At 46.8% G+C, this 12,354-nt stretch overlaps 1 protein-coding gene across 1 annotated transcript in view; it reads right to left on the bottom strand.

Moving 5' to 3' along the window:
- LOC311142365 (E3 ubiquitin-protein ligase TTC3-like) overlaps nucleotides 1-12,354 on the bottom strand; it is a 58,112-nt gene that overhangs the window by 8,288 nt on the left and 37,470 nt on the right. The window contains exons 36-45 of the mRNA XM_084178007.1: nucleotides 7,842-7,981; nucleotides 7,633-7,701; nucleotides 7,397-7,493; nucleotides 7,142-7,245; nucleotides 6,882-6,966; nucleotides 6,652-6,753; nucleotides 6,142-6,375; nucleotides 4,874-5,172; nucleotides 4,666-4,792; nucleotides 4,229-4,387 (exon numbers count right to left, since the gene is read on the bottom strand). Of these exons, the coding sequence (XP_084034133.1) occupies nucleotides 4,229-4,387; nucleotides 4,666-4,792; nucleotides 4,874-5,172; nucleotides 6,142-6,375; nucleotides 6,652-6,753; nucleotides 6,882-6,966; nucleotides 7,142-7,245; nucleotides 7,397-7,493; nucleotides 7,633-7,701; nucleotides 7,842-7,981 (1,416 nt within the window). The remainder of the gene's footprint in view (nucleotides 1-4,228; nucleotides 4,388-4,665; nucleotides 4,793-4,873; nucleotides 5,173-6,141; nucleotides 6,376-6,651; nucleotides 6,754-6,881; nucleotides 6,967-7,141; nucleotides 7,246-7,396; nucleotides 7,494-7,632; nucleotides 7,702-7,841; nucleotides 7,982-12,354) is intronic.

The raw sequence follows: 12,354 nt of genomic DNA, 5'->3' as shown, positions 1-12,354 counted from the left end.
GGGACCAAAGTAACAAAGCCTACCATCAGTAACACACTATGCCGCAGGGGACTCAAATCCTGCAGTGCCAGACGTGTCCCCCTGCTTAAGCCAGTACATGTCCAGGCCCGTCTGAAGTTTGCTAGAGTGCATTTGGATGATCCAGAAGAGGATTGGGAGAATGTCATATGGTCAGATGAAACCAAAATAGAACTTTTTGGTAAAAACTCAACTCGTCGTGTTTGGAGGACAAAAAATGCTGAGTTGCATCCAAAGAACACCATACCTACTGTGAAGCATGGGGGTGGAAACATCATGCTTTGGGGCTGTTTTTCTGCAAAGGGACCAGGACGACTGATCCGTGTAAAGGAAAGAATGAATGGGGCCATGTATCGTGAGATTTTGAGTGAAAACCTCCTTCCATCAATCAATCAATCAATCAATTTTATTTTATATAGCCCTTCTTACATCAGCTAATATCTCGAAGTGCTGTACAGAAACCCAGCCTAAAACCCCAAACAGCTAGTAATGCAGGTGTAGAAGCACGGTGGCTAGGAAAAACTCCCTAGAAAGGCGAAAACCTAGGAAGAAACCTAGAGAGGAACCAGGCTATGAGGGGTGGCCAGTCCTCTTCTGGCTGTGCCGGGTGGAGATTATAACAGAACCATGCCAAGATGTTCAAAAATGTTCATAAGTGACAAGCATGGTCAAATAATAATCAGGAATAAATCTCAGTTGGCTTTTCATAGCCGATCATTAAGAGTTGAAAACAGCAGGTCTGGGACAGGTAGGGGTTCCATAACCGCAGGCAGAACAGTTGAAACTGGAATAGCAGCAAGGCCAGGCGGACTGGGGACAGCAAGGAGTCACCACGGCCGGTAGTCCCGACGTATGGTCCTAGGGCTCAGGTCTCTCAGTTGGCTTTTCATAGCCGATCATTAAGAGTTGAAAACAGCAGGTCTGGGACAGGTAGGGGTTTCGTAGCCGCAGGCAGAACAGTTGAAACTGGAATAGCAGCAAGGCCAGGCGGACTGGGGACAGCAAGGTGTCATCATGCCCGGTAGTCCTGACGTATGGTCCTAGGGCTCAGGTTCTCAGAGAGAAAGAGAGAACGAGAGAATTAGAGAGAGCATACTTAAATTCACACAGGACACTGGATAAGACAGGAGAAGTACTCCAGGTATAACCAACTAACCCCAGCCCCCCGACACATAAACTACTGCAGCATAAATACTGGAGGCTGAGACAGGAGCGGTCCGGAGACACTGTGGCCCCATCCGAAGAAACCCCCGGACAGGGCCAAACAGGAAGGATATAACCCCACCCACTCCGCCAAAGCACAGCCCCCGCACCACTAGAGGGATATCCCCAACCACCAACTTACAATCCTGAGACAAGGCCGAGTATAGCCCACAGAGGTCTCCACCACAGCACAAACCAAGGGGGGGGCGCCAACCCAGACAGGAAGATCACGTCAGTAACTCAATGGCAAGGGCATTGAAGATGAAACGTGGCTGGGTCTTTCAGCATGACAATGATCCCAAACACACCGCCCGGGCAACGAAGGAGTGGCTTCGTAAGAAGCATTTCAAGGTCCTGGAGTGGCCTAGCCAGTCTCCAGATCTCAACCCCATAGAAAATCTTTGGAGGGAGTTGAAAGTCCGTGTTGCCCAGCGACAGCCCCAAAACATCTCTGCTCTAGAGGAGATCTGCATGGAGGAATGGGCCAAAATACCAGCAACAGTGTGTGAAAACCTTGTGAAGACTTACAGAAAACGTTTGACCTGTGTCATTGCCAACAAAGGGTATATAACAAAGTATTGAGAAACTTTTGTTATTGACCAAATACTTATTTTCCACCATAATTTGCAAATAAATTCATTAAAAATCCTACAATGTGATTTTCTGGATTTTTTTTCCTCATTTTGTCTGTCATAGTTGACGTGTACCTATGATGAAAATGACAGGCCTCTCATCTTTTTAAGTGGGAGAACTTGCACAATTGGTGGCTGACTAAATACTTTTTTTCCCCACTGTATATATATATATATATATATATATATATATATATATATATATATATATATATATATATATATATATATATATATATATGCGAGGAAAAAACATATGGGGGATTGGAAGTGATGCAGACAATTACATTGATGGAAGTTACAATCTGCAATATTAAAGCCGATCTAACCCCTAAAATAAATGAATAAATAAATAATTATAATGTCTCCTCAGACCAAATTATGCATAGAGAAGAGCAGCATTTCCCCTCCATGATCAGCTCCTTGGTCTGACGTTGAGGAAGCGGTTGTTGTCCCGGCACCACACTGCCAGGTCACTGACCTCCTCCCTGTATGCAGTCTCATCATCGTCAGTGATCTGGCCTACCACCATTGTGTCGTCAGCAAACTCCATGACTGTGTTTGAGTCGTGCGTGGCCATGCAGTCGTGGGTGAACAGGGAGTTCTGGAATACCGTCCAGCCCCGCGAGTGTTGACCTGATTAAAGACCTTACTCACTTTGGCCTCAGAGCAAGAACACCCATTCCTCTGGGTCAGTGGGGGCCGTCACGCACGGTCTTCTTGTCAAAGTTCGTCTGGTAGAGAGGAATCTTTGGGCAGATCACTGTTCAGTCGTCCTTTGTAATCCGTAATGGACTGTAGCCATGCCACATGCGGCAGGTGTCGGAGCCTGTTCATTTGGCCCACGGGGGGCCAGTATAAAAAAAGAAAAACTAACTCACTAACTAAGTCGCTCTGGATAAGAGCGTCTGCTAAATGACTAAAATGTAAATGTAATAGGATTCCACCTTATTCCTATATTGTCCTTTTGCTCGTTTGATGACTCTGCGGAGGGCGTAGTCGGATTTCTTGTACTTGTTCCGGTCTTCAGCCGTAGCCTCGGGGTTGTCTGCGATAGCCTTGTGTGCGGTAGCCCTGTCCTTTAGCGCCAACCTCGGTTAACCCAGGGCTTTTGATTGGGGACGCAGCGAACCTTCACTTGGGACAACGTTGCCGGTGCATTTCCTAATGAAGCCGGTGACAGAGGTGGTTTGCTCGTCAATGTTATCGGCGGAGTCTCGGAACATATTCCAATCAGCGCTAACAAAGCAGTCCTGTAGCATAATGTCTAATTCTAGTGACTATTTCTCAATGCAGCGATTCACGGGTCCTTCCTGTTTGAGCTTCTGCTTGTAAACAGCAAGCAGGAGTACGGAGTCATAATCAGATTTGCCGAATGGGGGACGAGGGAGGGCCTTGTATGCTTGCTTGTGGGTAGAGTAATAGTGGTCTAGGACTTTATCAGCCCCTAGTGGCGCAATTTTTTAAATACAAGAAATACAAATGTGTTTTATTATTAATTATTTTTTTTGGGGTGCGAGTTTTCCTGCTTCTTTATAGCCTCGTATAGTTTATTAAGTGCCAGCTTGTTATTTTTCTTGTCTTGAGGTGGAATGTATACAACAGTCACAATAACAGCTGAAAACTCCCTCGGGGAGGTAGAAGTGGTGCCATTTGACCATCAGGTATTCCAAGACGGGTCAACAATGGGTCGAGACTTCCACTGCGCTCAAGTCAGCACACCATTTGTTGTTGATGAAGAGGCAAACTCCTCCCCCTCTCCATTTCCCTGACTCCACTGTCCTGTCGGTGAATGGAGAATCCATTGAGTTGTATAGCCATTGGGGGTATCTTGTCCAAAAGCCATGTTTCAGAAAAGCAGAGAATATTGCAGTTACGAGGGTCCCGTTGGTAGCAAATCCGCACCTCGCGGTCATCCATCTTATTATCATGTGACTGTACATTGTCCAATAGAATGGAGGGAAGAGGTGGCTGGTTTTCCCTTTGCCTTAATCTCGCCAGGACTCCCCCTCGCTTGCCTCCAACGCCAGCGTTTCCTCTTGGTTCCCCCGAAAATTGGGTCGGAATTACAGAAAGAGCCCAGGGCAGATTAATTGAAGTTGATGTCGGAATTGAGGTAAGTAACTGCCAATCTGATGTTCAAAAGTTATTATCGGTTATAAGAAATGATAGCAGATATATTGTGAAAAGAAAGTAAAAATAAACGCCAAAAGAATCACAAAATAACAAAGTTGGGTTGGAGCTCGCAAAACGGCGGCCATTCGACCTGAATTTGACCTCTTCTGTGTCTGTACATCCAGCATGTCTGACCAGAAGAGTTGAGTCCTGCTGTGATTACTGTGCATGAATCAGTGTGAAGAGAAAGCTGAACTCACCGCCTTGGCCTGGGAGTGTCCGTGGGCGCCCACTCTCTTCCAGACGTGGGCGGTGGGAGGGGTTCCAGTGGAGCGGACTGAGGCGGGGGAGTCGGAGCAAGAAGGGGTCCCACACAGCTGGGCCCCGGGGTCACCTTTACCCACACTGCTCAGCTGCTCCTGGATACGCACATACACACGTTACTCATACGGAAGCCAACTGTTGTGGGTATTCTCTAAACTAGAAGTGAATGTGAATCCGAGGACGTGATACATTTTCAATGGAAGCCTCTCCATTGCAAAATACTTGAATTGAGATCCCTTGTAGTTCTACATCTTCTCAAAAATAAATATTATCCCTGACAGAGGGGACACAGAACTAGAGCAAGTACGAAGACGTATGCCGAAAGGTGTAGTATGGTCCTAGTCCTTAGTGCAAGTTACTTTGGGGCTCTTACCCTGGTGGTGTCCTGGTGGTCCAGGATGAGCTGGGCCACTCTGTTGATAACCTCATCATAGGACAGGGCGGTCAGGCAGCCTCCGTTGGCTGTGTGTATCTCCCCAATGAACTTGTACAGCACGAGCCTGAAACGACAAACCAGTATTGAATACTACAGCTCTCATACACCCATCATACGGTCTTTGCTATTTGTGTGCGCACGTTACCTGCTATAGTGAGGGAACATGACGCTGAGGCGGTCCATGATTCTCTCGCACACATTGTTGGGTTGTGGGGCCTGTGGCCTGGGAGCCTGGTTCTGAAGGAGAGGCCTCGTGAAATGGCCGGTAGGATCGTTAGCAGTAGCACTAGCTAGAGCTCCAGCCATGCCGGGGGACGGTGCAACACTCTGAGCCATGGCTGGGGCCGGAGGGGCACTGGGCACCCCTGGGTGGCCATAGAGGGGGCCTCTCATGTGCAGCGGGTGGCGAGGGAGCTGCTGGTGAGCCTGTGGTTGGAATAGCATCTGAGAGCGAGGGGGAACCGGTTAGTAAGACATCTTGACAGAAGACGAGATTACGACAGAAATGTTCTGAACCACATTGACAAACTGACCAGGGGCAGATGTATAGCTTGCGGAGATGGAGCTTTGTGTACATATAGAAACTGTGTGTACATATACACTGAACAAAAATATAAACGCAACATGTAAAGTGTTGGTCCCATGTTTCATGAGCTGAAATAAAAGATCCCAGAAAATGTTTGCCCACAAATTTGTTTACATCCCTGTCAGTGAGCCTTTCTCCTTTGACAAGATAATCCTTCCACCTGACAGGTGTGGCATATCAAGAAGCTGATTAAACAGTATGATCATTACACAGGTGCACCTTGTGCTGGAGACAAAAGGCCACTAAAATGTGCAGTTTTGTCACAACACAACGCCACAGATGTCTCAAGTTTTGAGGGAGCGTGCAATTGGCATGCTGACTGCAGGAATGTCCACCAGAGCTGTTGCCAGATAATGTAATGTTAATTTCTCTACTATAAGCGGCCTCTGTTGTTTTAGAGAATTTGGCAGTACGTCTAACCGGCCTCACAAACTCAGACCACATGTATGGCGTTGTGTGGGCAAGCGGTTTGCTGATGTCAACATTGTGAACAGAGTGCCCCATGGTGGCGGTGGGGTTATGGTATGGGCAGGCATAAGCTACGGACAATGAACACAATTGCATTTTATCGATGGCAATTTGAATGCACATTAATACTGTGACGAGATCCTGAGGCCCATTGTGAGGCCCATTTTTTGTAAGGTTTCTTTGACCAACAGATGCATATCTGTATTCCTAGTCATGTGAAATCCATAGATTAGGGCCTAATTTATTTATTTAAATTGACTAATTTCCTCATATGAACTGTAACTCAGTAAAATATTTGCATGTTGCATTTATATTTTTGTTCAGTATAGCCACTGAATGTTTGCGCTGTTCCTAGCTACCTGCTCTGGCCCCAGGGGCCCTCTGATGGGGAAGCGGAGCCCCAGCACCTGTCCTGTCTGCAGTGTGAAGCCTGCGCTGTATCTCAAGCCTGGCGCCACTAGGGGAACGCCCAGGCCGATGGCGGGGACAGAGGAGAGGACTGGGTAGGCGACAGGGGGGAGGCCGGGGTATGGGAGACAGAGGGGGAGGGGGACCAGAGACGGGGTTGGGTCTACCTCTGGGACTGAGTGGATCTGGGAGAAACAGAGGGGGTCACACCACACACAGGCCTCACTCATCTGACAAACTGCTTCAAGGTATAGGCTGAGAATAGCCAAAGACTGTTTCAAAGCAAGTCGCTAGGCATTTATAGTCAAAATAGCTCTTACAATTCAGACTTTTACTAAACCCCAAGACATAATAGAGATAACTAACATGCTGTTTTTGTCAGAATGGACAACAAAATAAAGACATCAGCAAATGTAAACCTTTGCTAAACTTAAAGTAGGCCCAGTTGTGCTGCATCTTACTGGTACAGGTGGGGGCCGCGGGGGGCTGGGGACAGCCACTGGGGGCAGAGTACACAGCCTGGTCCCCCTCTTCACCTGCTCCATATGATCCTGGTACTGCACCTGTGGAGGACAACAAAGCTGTCACACACACCTGGACCAGCACTCACATAATCCTTTCCAATTTATATTCCAAGGTGTATTGTAATAGTTGAATCTGTGTGTTAGTTTTTTTTATTTAAATTATTTACCTCAGTTGCACAGACTTTCTCTTCCGCTTCTTGAACACATGCTCCCCAGGCATATGTGGCTGACTGCAGAATTTGGGAAGGGAATCTGTTGGGGGGGCAGGGGGGGAGGCTGTGAAACGGACCTTGAACCAACAACAGGCCCTTCGTCTCTACTGAAGTCAGTGTAGCGCTAAGGAACTGTTAAACTGGTTCTGGAGACAACATACAACTGTGTGTACAGGGCCTCAGTCTAGCCTGTGGTTAATGTAACCAACACCTACCTGAGTGCCACTTCCTTGAGCTTGGCAAGGATGGCCCTGGCTTCAGACAGAGACCTGTAGAGGCAGCGCAGGTCAATGCCACGCCGGTTCTCTAATATAGACAGCTAGGGAAAATTAAGTAAATCGGTTAGGAAAGAAGGTTCCAGCTCTAATGGTATGAGAAACTTAATCTTACTTCCCACGCAAATGGACACCTCTGCATAAGAATTGAGGAACATGCAGGTATCTCCACATTCAACCCACACACAGACATACCTCTGCTCCCTGAGACCTCCTGGTTGCCTTAGCACATAGGTCTCTGTACCTCTTGATCTCATCCTCCAGGCTCATCTTCTCAGCAGCTGATTGGTTACTGTGGGAAAGAATCACTGCACATTTAGCACACCAGCAGCACAACACTCAGAAGAGTTGGAGACATGTTAACCTAAATGCCACTCATTAGGACGCATGTCAAACCACTGCCGTGTGTTTAGAAACATGTAATAACTTACCTCAGTTCCAGGACATTATTCAGGTGTGTCTCATAGTCCTTGTTCCTCTCACGGATGCTCTTAGAAATGCTGTGGATGGAAAACAAAATTAACAAAAAACGAAAATCAAAGTTTGATCATGTTACAGGTCCCTTTGATGTTCACCCATGGTTCACCCATGTTGCCCATTTGGATATCCACAGGGCAGGGGTAGACTGCCTCGGCCATACCTCTCCTGTGACTCCGCCAGCTCCTTTATCTCAGTCTTTAAGGCCTTCACGGTCTCCTGGTTCTCTTTCTTCTCCTGTTGGTCCTTCTTCACCTCCTCCTCCAGCTTCTGCTGGAACAGGCCCAGCTCTATATGGGTGACCTGGAACACAAAACACACCATCAGTCGCCAGGCAAAGCATCATGGAGGAGCTCATCTGCCCACACTAAAACAGCACATTGTTTCAACAGCCCTCTTCCAGACAGAAGTAGGGTGAAGTGTTGCCCATAGACACTGATCTTGGGTCAGTTTTGCATTTCCCCACTAATGGTTAAGGTTAGGATTGGGGAAGCTGATCCTAGATCTGTACTTAGGGAAACTTAGCCCTGGAACCTTCCAGACACCAGTATGGGTATGGAGAGATTTCAGTGCCAGCAGAAAATGTACTTGAATTCCACAATTTTGAATTTCTATTAGGATATTGAATTTAAATGTAATATTGTTTTATTTGAAATACAAAATTGAATCATTGAATTCATAAATTGAATTTGTATTTCATGATTTGAAACTGACTTTAAAGAATATTGCATTCAGTTTTCAAATTTCATTGAATATTCAAGTTAAATATTTATTTATTTATTCAGTTTCAATATGGTAGATATTGCATTCATTTTGTATCAAGTTTCCAAACGATCAAAGTTTCATATACACTATGTATACAAAAGTATGTGGACACCCCTTCAAATTAGTGGAGTCATCATTTCAGACACACCCGTTGCTGACAGGCGTATAACATTTGAGCACACAGCCATGCAATCTCCATAGACAAACATTGGCAGTAGAATGGCCTTACTGAAGAGCTCAGTGACTTTCAACGTGGCATCGTCATAGGATGCCACCTTTCCAACAAGTCAGTTCGTCAAATTTCTGCCCTGGTCAACTGTAAGTGCTGTTATTGTGAAGTGGAAAGGTCTAGGAACAACAACGGCTCAGCCGCAAAGTGGTAGGCCACACAAGCTCACAGAACAGGACCGTTGAGTGCTGAAGCATGTAAAAATCGTCTGTCCTCGGTTGCTACTAAGGCTGTTGCATGACCATATTACCGCCACACCGGGGGTTCATGAGTCATGAAGGCAGTCAAATTCCACATGACCGTTTAGTCATGGTAATTAGGCTTCTCCAAGCTCTGATGCTGCTGATGGTCATTAGTAGCCTACCAAACTTGCTAACTTCCTGGTACTCAGCACTCTATTGTTCCTATAAATCACTGACATCAATGCAAATGTAATCTAAATCAAAACACATGAGAGCCCATGAGCTCATGTTGTGCAACATTTCAAGAGCCTATACAATTGTGTGAGAAAACAGAGTGATGGGCTCTACTACAAGAGGAGGGTCAGCTTTCAATAGGCTAGGCCTACTATATTTATTTCTCAACTTTCCTAATATTAAGCACATTGGTTATCTTTACAACAGGAGTATAGCCTCCTGGATAGCATGAAAAAACAAACAAGAATTGAACCCTGTGGCACCCCCATAGGTCCAGACAACAGGCCCTCCGATTTGACACATTGAACTCTATCTGAGAAGTAGTTGGTGAAACAGGCGAGGCAGTCATTTGAGAAACCAAGGCTATTTAGTCTGCCAATAAGAATGCGGTGGTTGACAGAGTCGAAAGCCTTGGCCAGGTCGATGAAGACGGCTGCACAGTACTGTCTATTATCGATCGCGGTTATAATATCGTTTAGGACCTTGAGCGTGGCTGAGGTGCACCCATGACCAGCTCGGAAACCGGATTGCATAGCGGAGAAGGTACGGTGGGATTCGAAATGGTCGGTGATCTGTTTGTTAACTTGGCTTTCAAAAACGTTCGAAAGGCAGGGCAGGATGGATATAGGTCTGTAACAGTTTGGATCTAGAGTGTCACCCCCTTTGAAGAGGGGGATGACCGCGGCAGCTTTCCAATCTCTGGGGATCTCAGACGTTACGAAAGAGAGGTTGAAACAGGCTAGTACTAGGGGTTGCGACAATTTCGGCGGCTAGTTTTAGAAAGAAAGGGTCCAGATTGTCTAGCCCAGATGATTTGTAGGGGTCCAGATTTTGCAGCTCTTTCAGAACATCAGCTGTCTGAATTTGTGTGAAGGAGAAGCGGGGGGGGGCATGGACAAGTTGCAGCGGAGGGTGCAGAGCTGGTGGCCGGGGTAGTGGTAGCCAGGTGGAAAGCATGGCCAGCCGTAGCAAAATGCTTGTTGAAATTCTCGATTATTGTAGATTTATTGGTGGTGATAGTGTTTCCTAGCCTCAGTGCAGTGGGCAGCTGGGAGGAAGTGCTCTTATTCTCCATGGACTTTACAGTGTCCCAAAACTATTTGGAGTTAGTGCTACAGGATGCACATTTCTGTTTGAAAAAGTTAGCCTTTGCTTTCCTAACTGCTTGTGTATATTGGTTCCTAACTTCCCTGAAAAGTTGCATATCGCGGGGGCTATTTGATGCTAATGTAGTACGCCACAGGATGTTTTTGTGCTGGTCAAGGGCAGTCAAGTCTGAGGAGAACCAGGGGCTATATCTGTTCTTAGTTCTGTATTTTTTGAATGGGGCATGTTTATTTAAGATTGAGAGGAAATTACTTTTAAAGAACAACCAGGCATCCTCTACTGACGGAATGAGATCTATATCCATCCAGGATACCTGGGCCAGGTCAATTAGGAAGGCCTGCTCGCTAAAAAGTGTTTTAGGGAGCGTTTGACAGTGATGAGGGGTGGTCGTTTGACCGCGGACCCGTTATGGACGCAGGCAATAAGGCAGTGATCGCTGAGATCCTGGTTGAAGACAGCGGAGGTGTATTTAGAGGGTAAGTTAGTCAGGATGATATCTATGAGGGTACCCATGTTTACGGATTTAGGGTTGTACCTGGTAGGTTCCTTGATCATTTGTGTGAGATTGAGGGCATCTAGTTTGGATTGTAGGATGGCCGGGGTGTTAAGCATATCCCAATTTAGGTCACCAAGCAGTACGAACTCTGAGGATAAATGGGGGGCAATCAATTCACATATGGTGTCCAGGGCACAGCTGGGGGCTGAGGGGGGTCTGTAGCAAGCGGCAACAGTGAGAGACTTATTTCTGGAAAGGTGGATTTTTAGAAGTAGGAGCTCAAACTGTTTGGGCACAGACCTGGATAGTATGATAGAGCTCTGCAGGCTATCTCTACAGTAGATTGCAACTCCACCCCCTTTGGCAGTTCTCTCTAGGCAGAAAATGTTGTAGTTGGGGATGGAAATTTCAGAATTTTTGGTGGCCTTCCTAAGCCAGGATTCAGACACTGCTAGAACATCAGGGTTGGCGGAGTGTGCTAACTCAGTGAATAACTCAAACCTAGGAAGGAGGCTTCTGATATTAACGTGCAGAAAACCAAGGCTTTTACGGTTACAGAAGTCAACAAATGATAGCTCCTGGGGAGTAGGAGTGATACTGGAGGCTGCAGGGCCTGGGTTAGCCTCTACATCACCAGAGGAACAGAGGAGGACTAGAAAAAGGATACGGCTAAAGGCTTTAAGAACTGGTCTTCTAGTGCGTTGGGTACAGAGAATAAAGGGGGCAGATTTCCGGGTGTTGTAGAAAAGATTCAGGGCATTATGTACAGACAAGGATATGGAAGGATATGAGTACAGTGGAGGTAAACCTAAGCGTTGGGTAACAATGAAAGAGATAGCATCACTGGAGGCACCGATTTGAGCCGGTCTCGGCGTGTATGGGGGGTGGAACAAAGGAACTATTTGAGGCAGTTTGAGAGGGACTTGGGGTTCTACAGTGAAATAGTACAATAAGAACTAACCCATACAGCAATAGGCTAGGCATATTGACATGGGAGAGAGGCATAACGCAATCACAGGTGTTATTAGAGAGAGCTAAGACAACAACTGGTAATGGCGATAAAGTTTGGGCTGAGGCTAAACAGAATAAACAGGACAGGGTACCGTGTAAAGGAACAGTCCAGCAGGCATCAGCTGTGCAGCTGGGTGATCATAAGGTCCAGTGAACAGCAATATATGAGTCCGAGAGCAGTTCAAATTGGTGCTTCAGCACAGCGAGCAGGAAGCACGGTTGTAGTTTGTGTGTGCTAGCGGGCCGGGGCTAGCAGATGGATCTTCGTGGTCGTCGCAACGGGAAGCCTGTTGAAACCACAGACGATTACGTCGGCAGACCAGTCGTGATGGATCGGCAGGGCTCCGTGTCGACTCTAGGAGGTCCCGTCCGGTTGACAGAGCGGTAGATAGCCGGGAGATGTGCCTGACTCAAGGCTGATTAGCCAACAACAACGTTCATTTGGTTGCAGCTAGCTAGTTGCGATTATCCAGTGATTCAGTGATTCCGGATGAAAATCGGATAGGTTCTGGGTCGATAACTCGCTGTGCAGACAGTGCAGACTGGCCGATAATAGTCCAGGCTAGAGCTGGCTGGTAGGTAGTGCAGGCCACGGACAATGGAGAAAAGCCGCTAACGGTGGCTAATAGCAAGTAGCTAGTTAGCTGGTTAG

The sequence above is a fragment of the Coregonus lavaretus genome (assembly GCF_964263955.1).
Source record: "Coregonus lavaretus genome assembly, chromosome: 15".
Classification (NCBI taxonomy): domain Eukaryota; kingdom Metazoa; phylum Chordata; class Actinopteri; order Salmoniformes; family Salmonidae; genus Coregonus; species Coregonus lavaretus.
This window is presented reverse-complemented; position numbering and strand designations above follow the sequence as displayed.